We start from the raw sequence: 23,732 nt of genomic DNA on the forward strand, positions 1-23,732 counted from the left end.
AAGCCGGATTGGAACAAATGAGATCCTGGCACTGAACCTTGCGCTCAGATCCCTGGACCAAAAGCATCATTACGAATACTCACCTATACAGTACCTTCCAGGGGAGGATCTCGCAGCACATTATAAACGTGAACTGAGCCTCACAACTCCCCCACCCTGCTGAAGTAGGGCGGGATTGCTATGCTCATTTTACACTTGGCAAATAGATGCACGGAGAGATTAACGCCTCATCAACACTTGGCTACCACAGGGTTAGCCCCACAGGAGATGGCAACGCTAACGCAGCTCTGGGCTGGAACAGCTCCCATGGTGCTGCACCGGGGCTCTGCACACAGCTAACGCTGGTGGAGCGGAGCCGGGGACGGGAAGAGTGAGCATTTGCCAAGATTTCCCAGGGTTAGGTGAGTTGGCCAGAGCAGAGCCAGGAGCCAGAGCCGTTCTCCTGACTCCCTGTCCTGTGCTTTAACCCACCAAGGACTCCTTAGAAGAGACAACCCCATGCAGCCCTCCCCCCGCCCCTGCCTTTGACTCTCCCCTCCCCCTCTATTCTGTGCTATTTATCGCACATCATCTGTGACCCTTGGTTGTATCTGTCTGTGTGATCCAATGGCCAGTGACTAAACATGCAGCCAACAACAGAGACCAAAGCAGATACAAACATCGAATGCCGATGTGATACTAACGCAGGTGCTTGGCTGTCAATTTAATTTGTTCCTTTTCATCTCTCTCTGGGCAGAAGCAGACAGGCAAGGCCGCGTCCACTACTGTGCAATCTCTATCGCCAGCCCCCGAACCTAAAGATATTGCTGCAAGTCATCAAACAAGCCGTAAGAATTACCATGCGTTTGGTTGATCTCAGAGTTGGAGGACAGGATGTCATCAGCCAGTTTCTGGGCAGTTGGCAGTACCTCGGTGTGGTGCTCTGTGATTAAATACTGAACAAACTTTTGTAGCTGGTCCCTGTTCATCTGGAAAAGGGTCTCTGAGATGGGAAGACGGAGTTTGACCTGCTCTGGCTTGCGGATCCTGTACAGCGAGAGCGCCACCACGTGCGCGCAGTAAAAAATGTCTTTGTTCCCGCAGCCGCACGTCACGGAAGTGATCTTGCAGCGGTCGAAGCTGATGGCGACTTTGTAGGTCATCTCTGGTTCTGTCGCCGTTGCCGGCTCCGTTACTGTCCCGCTCAGGTGGAATCCTGGGAGAGAGGGGGAAAAAAAATCAAGAAAGGCAATTTTAGCTTTGCAAATGGCCACCAACACAGTCCCACTCTGGAATGCTGATGGTGTGAATATCTGCAAGCATCTGTGCATTCCAAAAAACATCACCCCAAATGTAACTCTTTGGTGAGGACTGAGTCCACGGACTGCGTAATTATTTGTATTACTGAAGCTCCGAGGAGCCATAGTCACGGACCAGATCCCCACCGCGCAAGGTGCTGTGCAAACAGAACAGACGGACAGTTCCTGCCCCAAGGAGTTTATAATCTAAATATAAGGCAAGGGAGGACAGATGGATACATGCTGATGGAGGGAACAAACGAGACAATACTGGCCAGCACGACGGGCAGCCGTCTCTGCACCCCAGCAGCTTAACTGTGGCCAGGTTTTGATAGGAGCCAGGGTGAAGGAGTTTTGAGGCGGCATTTGAAGATGGATACTGAGATGGCTTTGTGGGTTTCTGGGGAGCGGCTGCCAAGCACGTGGCCCAGCCTCGGAGAAACCACAAAGGTGTCTGAGAACTGAATGAGTTGGCAGCGGGCCGATCGGAGGGGAGAAGGGATAGCTCGATAGGTAGGATGCTGCCTCGTCCTGCCTCATTCCAGGACAACGACACGCTAATCAGTTATACCTTGGGTCCAAGAAACTGCCAGCTCCACAGAACTCCGCCCCTGCACACCGCTCCATAATCCCCAGGTCCTGTCTCCGCGGCGTTCAGCTTAAATCATCCAAACAAAATACACAGACGCTGCTCCAGAACGAATCTCCCTCGGTATGTGCCTGTTGCTATTGTCCCTGCCGGCGGGGGAGGACCTGTAACATACACTTCCCATTGGAAAGCTACAAACAGAGCTCTGCTCGAACAGACGCCAATCGGGTGGCTATACTTTGAAACGACTATCTGCGCAGACACACAAACAGCCCTTCAGCCGCTTTATTTAACAGCCGAGGCTAAAGGAAAAAGTAGAGCTATTCTGTGCAGTATCCATTCTTCCAAGCATCATCTCTGAATTCCCTCAAGGACATAGGGCCCAATCTTGCCAGCACTTACTCACACAAGCAAGCCCTGCGTGCCTGGTGTTGTCTTATTTAGGTGATCGGTACACACGCGTTGGGATTAAGAGGAACCAGCCGATACGTTCCGTTTCCCTGACAAGGATGTATTTTAACACCATGCAGGTTCCTGTTCAGTCTCTCAACCAGCCAGGTTGCTTTCAGATATCACAGGAAAAACACGCTTTTCTAAAGAGCTGGAACAAACAATGCAGGGGACTGACCCGCCGTCAAACGCTTCCAGCTCGGCAGCATTGTCTGCTTCTCCGTGAACTTTAAACCCACGTTTGTTTGTTCAATGAATTACATCCCTCTCAGAGCTGGGGAACCGAGCCTCAATGGAATTTCTGTTCCACGGCTACACAGTGTTCTGCCTGTCAAACACACTGCGTCGAACTCTTCATATCCACAGACACCGGCAGGATTTAACTTTACTGAGCTGCACTGCCTTACCAAATGCTCATTTGTTAACTAGAGAACACACACACACACACATCTCCCCGGTCAACTGGGAAAAGGTCTGGTGGCTCTTAAAACCAAGAGCATCACCAATTCTAAGGAGCCGGAAGCAGAGGAATAAATATTCCTCGTTATTTGTGATCAAGGCACGACAGGTCTACATGGCGTGTTGCAAATGCCTCTGACACCAGGGCCTCTCATGCCATGAATAGCCACCGCAATTTAGTAAGAAACAGGACAAATAACTGAGCCTCAGACATGAAAATGAAAGACAGGACCAGCCAGAGAAAACGAACGAAGGGTGAGAAAAGGGGGTTTAGGGAAGGAAGGTCTTTCGGTGCATGGCAAGGAGGGTGCGTCAAACAAAGAGGTGTGAAGTTGTGGAGAGAAGATTGTACATTAATCCATCTGCTTTTGAAATGAAGACGGTAGCTAAGAAATCCCAGTGTCTGTCAGGGAGCTCTTTGCACCAGAAAGCTACCAAAGGAAATGAACCACCACACTTGGCAGGGACAGAGCCTCCCAGCAGAGTAACTCCCTGCGCTTCACAAACAAGGCATTTGGCCTTTCACCTCAGAGTGCCCCCACACGCCTGGGGAGGCAGGTAAGGATTACGGGCCAACATCTGCAGAAGAAACTTGTGATTCTGCAGGCCCAACCTGAGGCAATTTTTAAGGGCTCCAACTGGAACCAAGCGCAGAGCACCCATCTTCCAAAAACCAGACACCGTTTAAGGTGTCTCATGCTGGGCACCCAAAATCACTAGTCCCCTTCGGAAGTCCTGGCCAATAATCCTTACCTACCTTGGTGGGGGAGCAGCAGGGAAGGGAGCTAGGAGGCAAAATGAATGAGCTGTGAAGTGTATTTAGTTCCTCTCCTCCCTGCTCAACCTCCCCCCAAAAACAAAGGCACAGGAAGGTTAATTGACTTGCCCGGGGTCACCCCACATGCCCAGTGTGGTTCTCCAGAACCCAACTCGCAGTCCCGTGCACCTCGACCACAGTCCTGGCCTCCCTCCCCAGGGAGGATGCTCACTTTGCCTGTGTCGCTGGAGCCCTATTAAGAACCTATTTCAATGGAAGCCTCCCCGGGGCCTCCCATCCCCCTGAAGCAGGCGGCAGACAGCTGAAAGGGTTACAATTAACGACGAGAGAGAGAGAGATTAAAATACATTAACTGCATAAAACCCTTGTGCGTTTGCCAACCCTCACAAAGACTTTCTGAGACAAATTCTACCAGAGGTTTTTAATAAATGGCATCAAAACCGGCTATTCACTGCCAGTCTCTTTAAAGCAAGGCCAAAACCCACATTCGAATCTGATTAAGTGTCAAGGACGCCTGCTTTCACTTTAGAACCCGGGGGAGAAAAAAAAAAGAGACCTGCTCAGCAGACCTCTGCCGTTTGGAGCCACTAAAACCCAGTCCATGTGGTCGATAAAAGCAGCTAATTTGGTAACATTCAACTTCAGAAATAGGCAGGAGAGAGCAGGCTCCCTCTGTCTCTCATTTGCACTCGGGACTGAGTGTGGTGTTGAGATCTATGTGGAGAGCCAGAGGGGGCAGTGTATTAACTAGCCCCTAACTCCACACGAATCCATTCTGGCACAGCCCAGCCGTGCCACCGAAATCCCCAGGAGAAACGCCAACGTGTTTATGTTTTACCACATCTTCGGTCTGCGGTACTTGGCCAGCTCCTCAGTTTCACTGCCAGCTCCTTCCAGTTTATTTTTTGAATGAGTTAAAAGGACGTGAAACAAAGTTCTTTCTAATTAGAAAAACCCCAAACTTTGAGACCAATTATTAGCTATAAATGCTGCCTTAAAACGCTTGCTTTGCAGGGACCTTGGGGCAGGGCATCATCAGTTAACTGGTGTAAACCCAGAGGAACTCCACCGACTTGAGAGAGCTACTTACTTTACACCGTATAACCGTGTCTGGGATCTGGGTAATCTGAGTGCGAGTTTCACACCCTGGCTTTCACACGTGTTACCGCACTGGATGCAAGCTTCTCGCACTAACCGCTCTTGAAGCTGCCTCCGTTTTGAGCAGTGGCATTTCTGGCCCTGGCCAGCCACTACTGAACAGCGTTGGGGGGTTTGTGAGGAGCGAGAATGGGGTGACTCGCGTTCACTTGGGATCCAAGTCATAACTTGACCCCACAGTTGTGTCTCCACCGCGACATGGAACTCCGGTTGCTGCCTGACCTCTCTCAGCAAGGCTTGGTCACGATCTGGCCACTAGTGGACAGAAAGCCAGTACATTCCACACCTTTGGTGGAAAGCCAGGCTCGGGCTTGGTCTCCAGCCTCTGCATAGAGACGCTGGACCGGGAAACAAACAGGCAATCTATGCTGAGAAACTCTGTAGCTGTTCCCTGCGTACGAGGTGCCCATCCAAAAGAGAGACCCTGAGGAGCGTCAGACCCTCCATCTCCTGTCTGCTACTGAAGTGATGCTAAGGAAAAGAGTAAGCTCAATTCAGGTCCTATATTTTTATAGCAAATAAGACCATTTAATATCCTGGCATCTGCCTAGTTAATCTGGTGCTAGAGCCTGAAGTGTCAGTTTAGATTCTAGCTGTCAAGGCAGCAGGTCTATATAAAATAAACTAGAAACGCTAAACAAAATATTTATCGTAAGCTTAGCTGGAAATTAAACACGGCTAGAGAGAGGAATTGGCCACGGCGGCAGAGTTATTTGGGAATATTTACATTAGCGCTAGGAAAACCTGCAGCTCCCCACAGTTCCTTCATGTTCTGTAAGCCAGTGGGAGAACCGTCCAAGCCTAATGCAAGGGGGAACCCCTCCTGATCCAGACAGCGCAGCAGCAAGGCTGGGGACCCACCAGGCTGTCATGGCGCCGGCTCCCCCTGCCCCCACTCCTGTGGGCGGGAATTTGAAGAGAGGGTGGTTGCTATAGGGATGAGGAGCTCTGGAATTAGGGAGCATTAGTTAAAAGATACGGCTTTTGCCTGGTCTATTTATTTAATTCTCTATTTAAGCACCTATCCCTGGCTCCCAACATATAATGTTGCTGCCCAATAATGCAACACTTACCTGCTACAGGTACAAACCTCTAGTAACCCCACAGTCAACACCCTACGACCCATATCCCACTCCCCTCTGCAAACACTGCCTTTTCAACGTATGCCATCATCTCATCTTCTACTATTTGGCGAAAGTCTTTTTAATGGCTGCTGGGTAGTCAGCTAACTTACGTGGCACAGTTGTATGCATTCCACTTTGACCACAACATAGCAGCATTCTCTTGCTGCAAATGGAGGGGCTCAATCATGCTGACAAATGGACACACTACAAAAGAGGTCATTTTGTTTCCCTTTGTTGCTCGAAACTGGAGCAGGTAACACCGAAGAGACCTATATTTGGCTCTGTGTTCTCCCCCCGCAGTTCAGTTTAAGAAGTTCCTACAGTTGAATGCTTATCTAAGACTTTATCTTCTGTTCCAAGCATGCATTTAACACAAACTAACTTAGTGTTTGATTTGCTGCCAGCACAGCGACTGTGCCAGGATTTGAAAATCATGAAAAAATTAAGTGTCTCAGTCATAATTAAGGTCTTGTCAAATTTCATCCAAGCTTGACTTGCCTAAGAAATAGCTACAGTTTCTCATAATCTGCTTCCTCCCTGCCCCCATCACAACACCCCAAATATTTATACAAAGGCTCAAAATACTATGGATACTTCCCAATTTATAACACACAAAATTCATGCTCCGTACATACACAGATTCATCAAACCTGCTTCAGCAAGTCACTGCTAGGTCACAGAGTGGTTAAGGGTGTTTAAACAAGGCGTGTATAAAGTTTGTACTAAGCAGAGCTACAAATGTTTAAATCACACAGTAGATCTCCTTCCTAAATAGACTCTATTTACCTACCAAATGGATTGGGGATAGTGGCCACATAAAGCCAAACTACTTAAACGTCCTGCACCAGGGTGCTAACCTGTACGCAGCATCCAGGAGAGAGAAATTCCCCTTTCTCAAACTGATCATAAGTAGCTGGCTTTGTGCAGCAGGTTTACTCTGCTATGACATCTGCAGAATAAAACAAATTCAGTATAGGGTAGAGTGGAGTTCCATCTCTGTATGTTTCTAGCAAGCTCTCACTACGTGTATGTACAGACCCTACCACAATGGGATCTAGCAGAAGATGCATATTCACTTGGGGTTTGATTTCCTGGCCCGGAGGACCCAGGAGTATCATGATCTGGACATCAGGCTAGGATGAGGTTCTCTTTCTGTTCCAAACAGCAGCCTTCCATCCTGTTAAGGTGCAGCTCTGTCATGGCTGCTCTATACAATGAAACTTGACTGTGTTCTGACACAGTCGTGAAGAATCGAGCTAGCTGACTTTCACCGTGTGTTCAAACATAGGAACCTTTGCAAGTGAGACAAGACCACTGAGGTGTCAACACAAGTGCCCTTAAAGGCCATGCTAACTCCCTTGATCTGGAGATCTATCCAGCCAAAGATGCTTACAAACTCCTCCAGTTTCACCACCATCGGTGGAGACCTTCACCAGAGTTCTGCAAACCCAGCCATCTGCAACCGAACTCATTCGTGCTATAAATTCAAAGACAGCTGAAGTCAGAAAACTGTCAAATTCTCTTATTTTGTAGATCTCAAAAATGAAGAAAATCTGGAAGTTCTGAAAGTTAAATTTGGCAAGATCTTTACAAAAGAATCTCTAATGGTGGGATCCTTAAATTCATTTAAAAACACAAAATATAAAGTTGACACACATAGATCACGTTTATCAAACTTAGAACGTGTGTTACTTTAAAACCACCGAGCCGACTGTCTTCAAGTTTGGATTATATTTCAACCCCCAGAAGAGCTACAAAAGTAAGCGAATATATAAAAATCTGAAATTTCTACCTTAAGAGGACTGGGAATTACCCAAGTGCAAAATTTCTGAGCAGAACATACGGAGAAGGTATGTTTTGATGCCTGTACAGCTCAACTGATTTTGCTCAAACTTTCCAAACCGAATTCACCTGAGACAAAGCATAGGAAGCTGCAGTCCAAGAAACAAGTGTAACCCATGATTACTCTCCACGCCCTCTAGTGTCTGAGCCGCATACAGAGGTTGGAAAAACGTGAGGAGAAGCTGGTAAAGCACAAGACTTGGACTCTGGAGACCTGGGTTCAGCTCCAAGCTCTACCATAGACTCTGCGTCACTCCCTGATTAAACAGATTTAAACTGTTATCCCCCTTTGGAACATTTGTTCTTTGATTTGCTAGATCTTGCAGGACGGCGTGTGCAGTTGTTTCCCACAAAGCAGTAGCACAATCCCTTTAGTCAGCATTTATCAAGGCCCAACCATTCCCAGAATTTGGCATAGGACCAACATGCACTGCCTGACAGAAACCAAGCTCCGGAAAATGGGCTGTCTTGTTACAGCACCGTTCTAGCCACTCTGGGATTCAGATTCATGACACCTGGGTAGCACAGGGTCAAGTCGCTTTGCTGCTTCGCTGCCATGGCTGGGACCGAACAAGAGCCAGCTGATGGGGAAATGCTGATCCAGCTGCCTCTCAGAGGCACTTCAGTGTTCTGTAGAGACTCCCTCCATCACAGAGCTTAAAGTGCTCTTCTCGGAAGCGTCGCTCCTGCGTAAAAGCAGGGAAGTTAGCATCTCTCCGGTGTCCAGCACGTAACCCCGTTCCCCTGAATGAGACGGACACGTTGGACATTGGCTTGAAATGACAAGATGAGATTGATTTATTCACACACACACACACACACACACACATTTTGCTACTAGGCTGGTACGTTAAAATGTCAAGTAACTGCATAGCTACCAGGCCAATATTCTGGGAAAGCACCTTTAAGATCAATATTAGTAACCGAAGAGAAAGCCAATATATGCAGCTTCCAGAAACCCTCAGTAATTTCTCTCTGCGCGCTGGCCAACAAAGAGCGGCTGTTGGGGCGTTCATAGCCTCTCTCCTTCACTCTTACAATGCATATCATCTTACTCCATGCGCCCAACTCCCAAGAACCCACATCTAATCAGACTAACCCAATTTCAGATCTGCGTTTGCAGCACAACAGGCCGCTGTCCAATTACCAAGCTGACTGGAAAGCAGGCATGTCATAGTGATAAATGGACGAGGAGGCATGCATCATATGGCTTTTCCTGGATGAGGTTGATTTGGCAGCTGCTGGACTTTAGCCTACCCTTTGTCATCAGCCTTAGAGAAGAGGGATGCTCAGACTACCTTTACTGTCCTGCCCCTCCTTCCCCCAGAGATGCTGGGAGCTAAGGTCAGTTCTGGGCCAGTGTGCTGCTATCTGCAGATGGACTTGGCTGCGGATACGCAGATGTTTTGCAGCATGCAAGATTGTCAAGACTCCCAACCTTCAGACAGACAAATACTTGGAAAAACAAACGGGAAAGAAGACATGGATATTTATGGGACTCAGCAGATGTGTCCAGGCTTAGTTGCAACCCTCAACACGAGTCGTATAATCAAGGTTAACGTGACCCAAAATATTTCAGAATTTCCAGGCTGTCGCAGGAAGGTATTTTAAACTAAACTGAATCCAGGCTCCTTAGTGATTTTAATAAACACACAGTGACTGCAGCTCAAGCTCATAGTGGAAAAACCATTTGTTTTTCCATGGGGTGAAACCAATAACTAGCAATGAATAATAATTGCAGCATTGAGTGTTATTTATAACCCACTCTTGGTCACATTTCCAAGACAGAAAACACAACAGCAACATTCCCAGGGTTAACCTAAACCAGTCAATATTTGTCATGGATACACATGCTCTGTAGAGAGATCTCTGGGTGCGCGCGTGCAGTGGGAAAGGGAGGTTAGCAAACGCTCAGAAAGCTTTCTAGCTAATAGATCAATTGCTCCAGCCAGCTGAAATTGACAATTGCTCTGTCCCTGACCTTGCAGTTGGAAAGAAGATGGGCTCTGAACTAATTTGCACATGACAATGCTCCAGCAAAGTGGATCGTCTGCCTCCTATAGTAATGGAGAGCACTTCTCCGTACAGCCCTCCCAGGCTCCATTCAAACAGCACAGGGATGGCCTTTTGTTCGGCGAGTGCAAGAAAGACTCCACTGAAGATGTGTGCAATTAAACCCACTTTTCTTGTTGCTCTTTTGATTGCCCAGGATTCACAGAGGCGCCCTAGGCAGGTGTTGCCACACATAGAGAAAATGTGTCTTTTCAGCAAAAAACGGGAGGAGGAAAAGCTGAATCAATTGTAATTTCTCTCTGGCAAAAACACAGAATCAGTGGTTAGAGATCCAATTAGAGAAGAGATGGCTCATATGAATTTCAGCCTTTTCCCTTGGAAAGCAATTTCCTCCTGTGACTAATGGATGGCATAGGCAAAGGGGCTGCAATCGGGTGAGGTCCCTTGCATGGTGTGGGAGGCCGGCCCTTTCCTCTGCTGCAAGAACCTGCTTTATTTATTTTACATTTCTTTCTTTCCCCCTCCCCTTAACACCCAACAAAGCAAGATCAAGACTCCCTGAGCAAATAAGGCATTAAGCTAATACCTTGAGGAATTGTGTTTGTCAGCAAAACCTCAGGAGAGTAACAAAGGGATGAGGCTGAATTAGACGGGTTCTGTTAGAATGTTATCCAACGGGCAGTGGAACAGGCAACACATACCATCTTTACACGTGTGTAAACACACACATGCACACGCACACGGGCCCAACAAACAGGAAGCACAAAGATTGAAGACCTGGGAGAGAGACTGCAATCTGGGAGGGGCGGAGGTAAGAAATTTACACTGTGGCTTTAAACAGAGAAGATGTAAGTAGACTTGTTTGTGCTAGAGGTCATGGTAAGCTTCTCTGAGCAGCTGAGTAAGCTGGAGGGACGCTCTCCTGGCCATCTGCTCCTATCCCAGAACACCTCCTGCAAATCAAGAGTCAATCCGCTGGTTTCTATTCCTGTTAACCTCTAATCAGCCACAAGGGCCCTTCTCTGCTTTGCTCTTTATCTAAGCCAGCTAATGCGTGAAGTGGCCTTCGCTTCCCATCTGTTCCAGCATTAGTAGAGTTAAAGAACAATGAAGCTCTCCTGTCCCGAGCATTCACATACACAGATGCCCTTGTATTAACTCAATTTTCCAGTGTTTCCCACTATTATCCATACAAGATTTTGGGTGTTTGTTTATTTAGAAGCCTGAAACCGAGCTCTTCTTTTCTCTCCAGGCCTTGGAAGCTTTTCAATGAGGTCTGTACGCCAGGACAATGTTACACATCAATGACATTTTCCCAGAAAATTCAAAGTGAAGATTGGACTCAGATTGTTCCCTTATCTTGCCCAACCCCAGGTTCTTTGTTGTCTGTTAAATCTGGGATGTCTCTCCTTCCTCCACCCCCCAAAATCTCCTGCATCATCCAGAACATCCATCAGTCGTCCTGTAGACAAATGGATTTTTAATCTGCCCAGACGTGCAAATCAGATGGTCTCCTGCTAAGATGACATAGATTTGTAAGAGTGTTTGGAAGGAAAAAATTCAACAAAAACCTAACAAAACCTTGGCTGCACAATGGATTTCCTTTCCTAATTTCAAGCCTGATGAACTGCATTAGTGTATCAGCAAAGCAAGCTGCATCGGAAGATCTGCTTTGTGGTAGTACAGACAATACACAGAATTTGGACAAAGGAAAAATATAGCAAGTCTTCACTAAGGTGTATTATATGCCTGCGTAATACCTAAAAGGTGACATGCAGTCAAGCCTGCGTTCCATGTTGCAGGACTAATATTTCTAACTCATGGTGATGTCTAATCTGAAGAACAAGAAGACTTAATACCTAGAGAAAACAAAAACTAATGCTGCTTTGTATAGTAAGTTTCTACAAAGAGCAGGGGAATAGGTCTGCTTTGAATCAAGGCAATATAGAGGAGTGTTTGTGTGCTTGCAGATCACCACAGCTCAGCCTTCTCTTGGCTTTCATTAATGGATGTCTCGGAAGGCTGAATGCCTAATCCAGTCTCGTAAATTCACACAAATACCTTATTCTGCCATTTTTCTCAAAAAATGCATTTGGGGCTACCCTGGTTCGCTATAAGCATTGAGAAGTCATTAATGAATTTTTTTTTAGTTCAGGTAACCAGTAACCAGGTTCTGTTTTACACTGATCAAGATTGCAAAAGGGAGCAGGCCAAGCTCCAAATTTTTACTATATGCAAGAACCCAACCCAAGAGTCACACAAAATGCCAACACACACAGAGCGCCAAATCCTGAGGTGGTGTAAACTGGCATAGCTCTACTGACTTCAGTGGAGCTACCCAGATTTACACCAGTTGAGGATCTGGCTCACAATACATAAAAGGTTTTTAATTAGAAACTGCATGTTATCAATCCATAAAATCGTTACCGCTACAGCATACCTGATCTTCAGTGTCTTTGAAACCTAATGACATTCTCTGCGTGGCCTTTTTAATATGGTGATTCATGCATACGCTACAGAACGCTTCAGTACCACAAAAAATAATCCCAAACGCTAAAGCAAAGTGCCTACCCATGTCTGATTCCTTTTCAAAAACAATGGCGTTGTTTTTACTGACGATCCACATCAAGCAAAAACTAGACCCTTTTGTTAACCCAGCAAACCTGAACTGTCTGGGGCGGCAGGAATTTCAAACCCCGATCCAATTAGCACAGGGCTTTCAATTTTGTTATAAAACAATTGAATCAAACCCAGCCGCCCTGGCTGTCACTGTAACTGAGTCACACCTGCAGTATGCAAATACGGCTCAGTAGTCCATGTTCAGATTTGCTTAGGGAATCAGAGGACTAAAAGCATTCAGATCTCATACGACAGCTCAGAGGAGCTGTTCTTCAGGGGGAAAACCCCTAGCGTCAGCAACTCTGTCTGAATAAAAATTGAGTTACGTCTGCATAATCCTGTTAATCGGGCATAGTCTCCTTGTACCCATTGTCCCAGTCTCCCAGTTTACGCTCTTGTCACTATGTACCCTCTGGTAGGGAAAGAAGTTACTTCAGAGCATGGTAATGTCCTTTTCATTCCATACACTCATTCTCATTGGTGACCTGCTTTTCGGAGACACAGCCTCCCTACTGTGTCTGCAACTTTACCAGGCCTTTTGTTCTCTTTACAGGCTTATATTTTGCCTCTAACCAGAGCAGTGCCTTGGTGACAGCTTGTAAGCATGGCTGAAAATGAGAGGGTTGGTCCAGATCTGAATATCAGGATGTGCAAATGGAAAACAATTTAGAATTAAAAACACTATTAAATAAGATGTTGTCATCTTCAAATTGAAGCTGCCATTGCCAAGATCACAAGAGTTCGGGATACGATCGTCTCTGCTGCTAGGAAGGGGAAATAACGTCAACCATTGTTACAATTCAAAATGCACTGGAAAATGCCAGCTCCACGGAACAGGATGCTGGAAAGCACTGAAGGGTCTGATATTGCTAGACAAGAATACAGTGTTAAATGCGCGCGCACAAACACACACACACTCAAAGGAAATAGTGTATGACGCAAGAGTATGAAAGCGATGAGAAGCAAAATGATGTGATAAATGGCACTTCTTATACACTTTGCAGGTCAACTGCACTCTGCCCACTAATGCACCTTAAGACTAATTCTGCTATTTGGAGCAACTTCCAAAGAGCTGCCTTTAAAAAAACCTAATACATACTAACCAAGCCTCCATGAAAGCCTCTTCTTCTCCCACACACAACAAAATAAAGGGCTCAGAGGTGTACGCCCAGTAGCAGGGGAAGAGTCCAATGTATTGTGACCCGTTGGGATCAGGAAGGGGTATTTTATACCAGTGAAGAGGAATGGATACCATCCTCTGCAGTTCCCATATCAGACCATAAAACAGCAGCACTTCAATGTACGGGAAAGCTCTCTGGTATAGTTTTCCTGGCCCTCCAGAAGCCTACACAGTTAGGCCTGGTCTACACTCGGGCGGGGGGGGAATCAATCTAAGGTATGCAACTTCAGCTATGAGAATAGTGTAGCTGAAGTCAACGTATCTTAGATCAAATTAAAATTACTTACTTTGCATCCTCATAGCGCGCCACGGCTCCCCCGTCAACCTTGCTTCCACCTGTCACCGAGCTGGAGTTCAGCAGTCGACAGGAGAGCGATCGGGGATCGATTTATCGCGTCTACACTACACGCGATAAATTGATCCCCGATAGATCGACTGCTACCCACCAATCCGGCGGGTAGTGTAGACGTACCCTCAGACAAGAAGCAGTTAGGCAGCCTAGATTTACAGGAAGAGCTGGTCAAAATTTCTCAAAAGGAGACACTTTTTCATTTAAAAAACGTCCTTTTACAAATATGAAGAATTTTGCAAGAAATTACTTCTTAAATATTTTGGCAACATTTTATCAAAAAATAGTGGTTACCAAAAATCCAGGTTTTGGCAAAGGAAAAAGTTCACTAACCACGTTGATAACTGTTTTAATAACATTTTGAATAAAAATTTCAGTTAATATTTCTCACAAACAAATTAAGAAAAACCAAACCCCAAAATGGACACGGATCTGTTTTGAGGCCCACAAGATTGAAACGACTGCAAAAATTTCAACATTTCTATAGATTTTTTTCCAGCCAGCTCTGTTACAGACAGAGCACAGTACCAAACACATTTTTATTATTTAAGACTCTTTGAAGTCTTTTTTCTACAATATCCATGTAACATCAAGAACAGCATGAGGTGGCTTGATTGGCCTGTTTCAAATACACTACACGTCACACTCATGCTCGGTAACCTTTATACCGCTTGCCTCACCGCAGGGTGGATTAAAAATCGATGACTTTAAAAATAAATCAAAATATCAATTTTTAAAATTTAAATTAAATATTTTTTTAAAAACATTTAAAATCAAATTTGAAATGACAACCACCTATAGTAAGGCCTAAATTTATTATAATCTATTAACATAATTTTAATTAAATACAAACAATAATATTAAGCAGAAAGTCAAACTACTGAACACTGGCTAAGCCCCTGGAACCAGAGTTAGGGCTGGTCTTCACTATGGGGGTAACTCGACCTAAGTTATGCTACTCCAGCTATGTGAATAACGTGGCTGGAGTCGACACAGCTTAGGTCGACTGACCCCGGTGTCTTAACAGCGCTGAGTCGGCTTCCCTTACTCTTCTTAGAGAGCTGGAGTACCAGGGTCGACAGGAGAGCGCTCTGCCATCGATTTAATGGGGCCTCACTGGACCCGCTAAATCGATCCCTGCTGCATCGATTGCAGCAGCATCCATCTCCCCGGTAGTGGAGACGAGCCCTTAGTTGAAGTGCTAAACCAGCTTTTGACAGCAGAATCCTCTTCTTCAGGTGAAGAGAGAATATTTCTTCATTTCAATTTATTCTACTAGTTCAGGTCAATGACCAATTCATTCAATGGGAGCTAAGAAAGCAGAAAAGCTGGTTTTCCTCTTCCAGTCTATGAATAAAAACTACATGAGAGGATGAGATCCACTAGTTCTAAAATCTTGAAGGACATGGTGACCAGAAACAATCAGTTCAATTCATTAACTACAGGTGGCACTTCCTTTGTTTAATACATCAGTTAGTTTTAAATGCAAGGCATGTTCTGAAAAACTTTCTTATGTATCCAACACATTTCATTAATTATGGGGCATTTTTAATTTAATTTGAATTTCCATCTAAACAGAGCTTGAAACCAAATCACAAGTAAAAAATTAATCAGGTAAATTAGACATGTATCATTCACCATTTTCTAACATAGTAAATATGCAAAAATTAAGAATCTGAATAAATGTAAATTAAACTATATAACTGCTTAAACAAATATGCATAGATATGGTGTATCACCCTGGTCCTCAAAAAGAGACAACAAATATAGTGTAAAGGCTGTATTTAGTTGCAAACCAACATGTGTTAATGGTTACCAACCAATGAGAATTAATCTTTCTTTAGGAAAATAACTAAAAAGTATAAATGCAAAACACAATTGAAATCAATTATTTAAATCAAGTTACACGCTTGATTATTTAAATAATGATAAATCAGTGATTTAATTCATTTTGATTTAAATCAATCCACCCTACCTCACCTACACTATTTTTCAATTTATATTTAGAAGATTTTGCTTTTCCTAGCTGTTGGTTTGATTTCTGCACCTTCAGTTCTCCAAAATCAGAGTGAGAAAAGTGGCTCTGATGCGGGTAGGGGAATTATATTTTGTCTACAGTGCATATACCGGGTCCTGTGCAGGATTGTACCCATCCAGATCTGGGGAAGAGGAAAGTGTGGGAGAGTGGAGAGAGAGTCATCCAAAAATCTACCTTGGTCATGTGGCTAGTGAAGTCTCTGTACAACAGAGGCCTAAAATGGAAACTACATGTCTGCTGTCTGCACACTGAGCAAGGTATCCCACTATACTCACGATGGAGAAATACACGGACAGAGCCTATGGCACAACAGTTCTGAGCTGCTCAACTGAAAGGGGTACACCCAATGTTTTCTACAGCCACCAGTTAATTATCGGAGCATTTCTAGAAGGAAATAATTTGCAATTCCACCTTCCTCACAAGCATGTGGCGCTGGCCCCTACTGAAGTCAGGATATCAGACTAGATGGAACCTAATGTGACTCAGAACAGCTGATGCAACGTTCATCCACTCCAATGAAAGACGTGAGTTATCAGATTTGTATACGGTGGAGATAGATTTGAACTGTCCCTTGCAATGAGAGAGAGTTGGGAAGCAGGACCATTAAAGGGAAGGCTTCATTAACATTTCTTTTATAAAGCCCATTGATAATCAAACTATAAATATTCTCTTTACAAGAGAACTTGGCCTAGCAGATCTCAGCCAAACAAACACTTATTTATACTTGTAAAACCAGAAGAACTTTGAAAAAATTAGTTTGACTCACTCTGATTATGGGAGTCCCCTCCAGCACCCCAAAAATACATAAAAATAAAAATAAAAATAAAAATGAGTGGATTGCAAAAAAAAAATTAAATTCATTTCTTTTATTCAAATCTGAAGGTCTGCAGCCTATTAGGGCTGGTCTACATGGGACACAAAGTGACCTTTATTCCAGGGCACAGTGTCAACTCGGAGAGCTATTCTGGAATAATTTATCCTGCAATGGATCATCTGGTCAATTTCACTGTGTAGACAAATGCTTAGTCCGTAACATGAGTGTACCTGGCTGGCAGAGTTTGTCTGGCAAATCTCCCTCTGTTAGCAGGCACTGATACTGCTGGGTGGCCGCAGGCTCTGATCAGGGCTGGTGTTGTGTTACCCCATCGGGATAAGGAAGGTGGGAGTAGCTCTGGAGAGACAATCTAGCTTGAGTACTTTAGAGGAAGGGCCCTAGAAGCAGCCGAACATGGTTTAAGCCAGGGGTCTCAAACTCAAATGACCCCGAGGGCCGCATGAGGACTAGTGCATTGGCCCGAGGGCCGCATCACTGACACGCCCCCTTGCTGCCCCTGGCCCCACCCCCAATCCACCCCTTCGATGAGGCCCCGCCCCTGCCCTGTCTCTTCTCCACCTCCTCCCCTAAGCGCCCGGCTCCCCGCTCCTCCCCCCTCCCTCCTGGAAAGTGCTAAGCGCCACCAACAGCTGTTTGGTGGCTTGGCGGCGGGGCACTTAGGCGGCGGGTCCCGGAACAGAAGGGGCCCCCCACCGCCGAAGACCAGGCTGCGCTTCGGCGGCAGCGGATCCCTCTTTTCCCCACCCGGCCGGTCCCGCTTCCCACCCCGGCCCCGGCCGGTCCCGCTTCCCTCCCCCACCCCCGGCCCGACCCGGCAGGTCTCGCTTCCCTCCCCCACCCCCCGGCCCGGCCCGGGCGGGTCTCGCTTCCCTCCCCCACCCCCCGGCCCGGCGGGTCTCGCTTCCCTTCCCCCCCCCGGCCCCGGCCGGTCCCGCTTCCCTCCCCCACCCCCCGGCCCGGGCGGGTCTTGCTTCCCTCCCCCACCCCCCGGCCCCGGCGGGTCTCGCTTCCCTCCCCACCCCCCCGGCCCGGCCCCGGCGGGTCTCGCTTCCCGTGCCCCCCCCCCCCGGCCCGGTCCCCCCCCCCCCGGCCCGGCCCTGGCGGGTCTCGCTTCCCTCCCCCACCCCCCGGCCCGGCCCCGGCCCCGGCGGGTCCCGCTTCCCACCCAGGCCCCGGGCCAGCCCCGGCGGCTCCCGCTTCCCCCCGCCCTTACCCGAGCGCGTCTCCGGCGAGGCCTGAGCTTCGTCCCGCTCAGAGCCGCGTGGTGAGGGGGCGGGGCTGGGAGCTCCACGCCGAGCGCAGCGCTCAGCCCACAGCTCCCAGCCCCGCCCCCTCCCCACGCGGCTCGGATCGGGGCGGGGCTCAGGCGCTCGGATGGAGACTTGGCGCTCTATGCGCCGAGGCTCCAGGAGAGGGGCGGAGGCGGGAGCCTCCGTTTTTCTCTTGGGGGCCCCTGCGGAGCCCGGGGCCCGGGGCAAATTGCCCCCTTTGCCCCCCCCTCTGGGCGGCCCTGGGGAGCTCCGCGGGCCGCAGGGAAGAGCTCCGCGGGCCGCATGTTTGAGACCCCTGGTTTAAGCTGAACTTTATCTTATTGTTAATTTCTGTGTTCGGAAACCCCACACCAAAGAAAGCGGGTGAGTTTGGACTCTACATTGTTTGTGGATCGTGTGGAGAAGGTGCTTTTCCCAACCTTCTTTCAACCAGTGAGGCAGTGCTGGAGGAGTTCTCCGCAGGAAACAGTACAGGACTGTGTCACAAGCTTTAGGTGCTCCATTCTCTAGGCTTTGAATGCCACGTCAAGGTCTGTATCCTGGTATTCCAAAACTTCCATGGAACTGCTCCAAACCACCCAAGAGACCCCGTCCTCCTGTGCCTTCCCATGACAATTACATTCCACTGGTACTATCTGCCTCAAGAGGCAGTCTTCTCAGTGCAGGAGACCACACTTTCAAACAGCTGGATCAAGTCTGTGGAATCCACCAGAGATAAGGCCCCCAAATTTTGCCACGGTTAGAACTAACTGCAGATACACTTCTTCAGGTGTGCCTTCCCACAACAACTACTTTAAGAAAACTGCAAAGAAAACCAACAACTGCAGCTAGAGAAAGAATTTAGGCACTAGACAGGGAAAGACAACGCACCGTGCATGGTGCTAGGAGGGGCACTTGCAGTCAGCGGTAGCCACTTTAAAGGGGGGGATCTCCCAGGCTAGGATCCGAGTGCACTCGGGGCCTCCTTCATGAGGTATTTGCAGAGGCGGAGCTCCCAGGCCTCTCTGGTCGTGGATGGGAAAGACTTACAGATAGCACAATTTGCCGAGATGTGCACCTCGCCCAGACAGTTGGAGAAGGAACGAGGACAGGAGACACCGTTCTCAAAACCCAGGATTCTGAACTGGTGAAGGGTTGAGTCTCCCAGACCAAGGAAGTTACACACCACACTACACAAATTTAACTAACTCTATGAAATACCATAAGCTATCTACAAAGCACGGAACAGCTCTCTTGGCATGCTAAGCGCGAAGAAGGAACAGGGGTTCCGACTCAGGCCATGTGGCGTTAGGAGGGAACTGGAGTGGCGTCAGCCCACTCTGCCCCTTATATCCTCAGCAGGGAGCATGAGGAGATGCACTACACAAATGCGGTCAACGGACACTGCTTGGAAACACTTCCGGACGCAGGCGCATGGCGCACATGAGCACCCATGTGTGTGGCGTACACATAGGGTATCCCTCGAAGAACAATGTCTACATCACAGAAGTATGTGCAGGGAGAACGGGGCTGACTGTGGCTGGGAAAACTGTTGCAGCACCAGCAAAATGAGAACATGAGTGAGACTGAGGGGGAGTCAGCCATTTACCAACCAAAGGACTGATTTTCACAGCAGGAAAAACACACACACACACACTTCGAGTGTGATGCTCTGATACCGCAGTTATGAATGAGAAATCGGTCCCAAGAAGAAAGCTTCCTTCACACACATCAGGCCCCACCCTGCAGGCGGGTGCCCTCAATTCCCACTGAAGTTAAAAGGAGTTGAGGATGCTCAGCAACGCGCAGGATCAAGCGCAAAATGCTGAAGACGAACAGGCGATGGGCAGGATTCTGCCAACTACGCCGTGGCAGTCTGATCCCGTGCAACGTCGAGGAGACACAATTCCAATGTAGCCAACCCCATTAGAATAAAGAGCTTGGGACTCTTGTGCAGCAAGATCAATTAAATTCATCACAGCATTCACACCAAACATTCCTCCACAGAGAAAAATCCCAAACTTCAGGAGTGCACGACTAACATGGGTACTACAGTAACATCGGAAAGAAATTAGAGAGTCCCAAGCAAGGCAATGGTTGAACAGTTCAGCCAGCAGAGTTTGGATCACATTTGGCTAGCAGGAAATCATCTATTTCTGCCCCCAATACACAACAGTGCTGCAGCCGTGCTTTAAAAAACAAGCAAACTTGACTCTCATTGCTCCAGTGTGACCCTTCTGGCTAGTCAGGTGTGATACTGAGGCGCTTTAGAAGTTGGAATCTTTGCCAGCCATCCCTGGTGGAAAAGAAGGCTATTGTGACAAAGCCTCGAGGAAGAAACCAGCTTCTTCTAGAAAGGAAACTTGAATTGGAGAAGTATGCGGGGGGGTTGAAACCTACTGGAATGCATCAGCTCTATTTTATATTGAAAGGTCAATCTTACTCCATTGCGTAGCAGTCTTCAGAATAATAAAAGGCTATAAACAGATAACCAGTGAAATCTGATCCATCACTTCTTTGTGTTGGAGGCAGTTTACCGGCTGCCTCCCTAAAACTCATGTTTCTGATTAAAAACATCTGATTAACAGATTTTTGCTGGAAAACATTGTTATTCAATACACAGACTATACTGCAGTCGCCTTCCTTTGCTTTTGGTGCAGTGCAAACATCTAAAATGACACCACATAATAACCAGATCTATCATTGGCGAATACAGCTACCACACAAAATATAAAACAAAACATTTTTAAAAAACTGTCGCAGACAACTAAGGAAAGAGGTTTGTCCTCACTACAGCCAATAAAAAAATACACAGGAAAAGAAGAAGTGAGTTACACAGCTAAAGCAGAAGCCATAAAACTGAAGGGAAGGGGGGAAATTGTGAAGAGAGGCATTTTGCAATGTCCTCCCCCCTCACCATCCTTAAGATATCCACAGTACGGCACGAAATACTTTTGGCAAGAGAAGTAGATTCTCCAACTTCCAAGCCCACAGATGTCTCTTAGTCATTAAGTCTTTTTATATATTAAATATATATATAAATAAAAAGCAAAAGTAAAAGAGAAAACCCTGCAAAAAACTCAGCCAAATATCCGCTGCTTGACTGAAATATAATCTGAAAGTCCCACAAATTCATTTAATCTTCCTACGCTATCCCCAAACCCTTCAGAGCTCTAATCTCTTGCCATTCTGGCCCCTTTTTTAATAACTCAAATTAGTCACAGCTCCACAGCAGAAGACACTACACACGCGCACACGCACACACCATTTATTTTGACTTGGCATTTGAGCCACCAAACTCAGTGACACTCTGCATAACAAAACAGAAACAAAGCAAAGAGCAGAAACAGATGGGCAACCATGTCTCCATTTGCCTGGGGTAGACAATGCCGTATAGGGGCTTCATCCAAGATCACAGAGAAGGGTTTTTGGAGACGGGGGCTAATCATCAGCATATTATCTCAATATCAATTGGAAGCTTCCATTTGGAGAGAGATTATTTTAAATTAACAAGAGACATTTTCCAGGAAGGGTATAGGGGAAAAACAGGTGAAGGTAAGGAGGGTTTGGTGAGATACACAATCAGAAGAGAATCTTACTGTTGAATTTTAAATTGAAGTATTCTACAAAAATTCAAGCTATGTCTACACTAGGAGCACTCTTCCGGCTCAGGACTAGCAGTCTATCATACTGGCAAAGCACCCCTAGTGTGGTCCCAGCTGTGTTATTCAGGGATCACCCTTCTTCACACCTCTGACCAACATGGCGCTGGCTGGCAGAATTCTAGAGTGCAGACATGGCCCAAGACTTCGAACATCCTCTCTCAACCAGTGGAGCACCCAATATACATTCCCGAATGGCCATGTCAAGTGCCTTGGGTGAGAAGTGTTGTGTTTGCCATGCGGTAGCAAGGCAATAGACACCGCAGAAGTATCTAAAATGGGTAGATATTTGTTCAGAACCATTCACCCACTGCACAGTGCTTTATCCTAAAGAATCATCAGGCGTTTACACATTTTCCCATTAAAATGTTGTAAGAAGAAAAACAACTTTTTTGCATCCTGGCCCATCAGGTGCTCAATCACTTTGTTTCTAAAATCTAAACCCACCCAACTCGGCTCCTTAGATAAGCGCTACGTTCCAGGCCTTAAACAGAGAAACCCCTTTTGCCATTTCATGGCTGAGTCTGCGCCCGTCAGCAAAAACAATTCAAGCCGAAAGGAGCGAGTCTGGTTTACAAGTCCAAAAATAAATGCCCAGACAACTCAGTTTGTTGGGGGAGGGGCGAGAAGAACTGAAAACTGCTTTCTAAATAAAGTCCGGAGCCCTGCACAAAGACTGAACAATGCTGCAATTCAGAGCTCAGCTCAACCTAGAATGCGCCAGAGGAACCCAGTATACAGCGACAATGAGCCAGATGCTGAATATGGAGTAACCCCAATGAACTCAGTGTGATTATTCCTGATTACACCCGTTTAACTGAGAGCAAAATCTGGCCCAGTGTCTTGCAAGATCCAGAGCTCATCCTTCTTGCAAACTAATCACATTTTTAAGGATAAAAGGAACATAGCTACATTTAAAACAATACGCGGTTAGTTCACCAACGGGACCAGCATGTATAGAACATTTAAGATGCTGCCAGGGCTTTCTGAGTAAGCATCACTTTTCTCCTGGCCTTTTTCAGCCTGCAAACACCAGAACGAAACAGACAAGCGCTGTGCCTTTGCAGTAACCTCTCCAATGGAACAAGCTGTGTGTGGCAGTGGAAATTCAAAGAGGAATTGGGGGCAGAGTGAAACCAATCCTCAATCACACCTTTCTGTAACAATGCTGGAAGCGGTATCCCCTATCTGCCCTAGGAGTTCGACCATCTCAATACCAGTTTGGTGGAAACATGTTAACAACTGTTGTCAGCAACAGGCTGATTCCTCTGATAGACGGGGCATCAGGTGGCTGATTTCCAGAACACCTCTGAGCTGGTCAGTTTCTGCTGCACAGAGAAATGGATCTTGCAACACCACCTAGCCCTTGCTGATTTCACTGTTCAAAATTTTCCTCTCCAAAGATTTGCTGGTGAAGTTCACCCCAGGGTAGACTAGCACCCCACACCCTACTTACACCATTAGCAAGGGGCTTGAAGTGGTGTTTACGGGGGGCCCTGCACTAGGATGCATTTCACCCTAATGCAGCAACAAAGCTTATTGGATAAAGAATTTCTATTAGAGCCGTGCGTGCCACCAACTCAGAGCCATCCAGAAAAGCAAAGACTGGCAGAAGAGGCCAGGTTTGTGTTGCTTTAGATACAAGTCCCATATATCCTAGACAAACTTTATGGGAGAGAGGATTAGTGCCATCTGTGTATAAAATCTGTCAAATCTAGACCATAATTTGAGTATATTTACCGTGGATGTCTACTAGATCCTACAACAACATGCCAAACGTGCAGAGAATTTATACTCTTATTCTAGGAATGGTTTAAAGAGTTTTCCATGGTATTAACAATGCTCAGTAGCACTTTAGCAGTTTACATAATCACAGTGCTTTACAAACCTTATTTAACTAACCCTCAAAACAGCCCAGTGTACTGAGCAAGTATTAGCCCAATTTACAGATGGGAAAACCGAGGCAGAGTGGTTAAGTGACTATGGAGTCAGTAGCCAAGATGGGGATTAGAACTCACCAACTGACCACACCTCAGCAATTTTACATGGTTGTTTGCAGTGTTGTTGTAGCTGTGCTGGTCCCAGGATATGAGAGAGACCAGGTAGGTG

General features: G+C 46.7%; 1 protein-coding gene across 3 annotated transcripts in view; it reads right to left on the reverse strand.

The window, feature by feature from the left end:
* ZSWIM5 (zinc finger SWIM-type containing 5) overlaps positions 1–23,732 on the reverse strand; it is a 157,292-nt gene that overhangs the window by 49,901 nt on the left and 83,659 nt on the right. For 2 of the 3 annotated variants that reach the window (XM_045025999.1, XM_045025998.1), the window contains exon 2: positions 839–1,195. In XM_045025999.1, coding sequence (XP_044881934.1) covers positions 839–1,195 — 357 coding nt within the window. Of the gene's footprint in view, positions 1–838; positions 1,196–1,848; positions 1,866–23,732 lie in introns of those variants that run through there. The other variant, XM_045026000.1, reaches the window with a different exon arrangement.

Source organism: Mauremys mutica, chromosome 8 (assembly GCF_020497125.1).
Source record: "Mauremys mutica isolate MM-2020 ecotype Southern chromosome 8, ASM2049712v1, whole genome shotgun sequence".
Taxonomy (NCBI): domain Eukaryota; kingdom Metazoa; phylum Chordata; order Testudines; family Geoemydidae; genus Mauremys; species Mauremys mutica.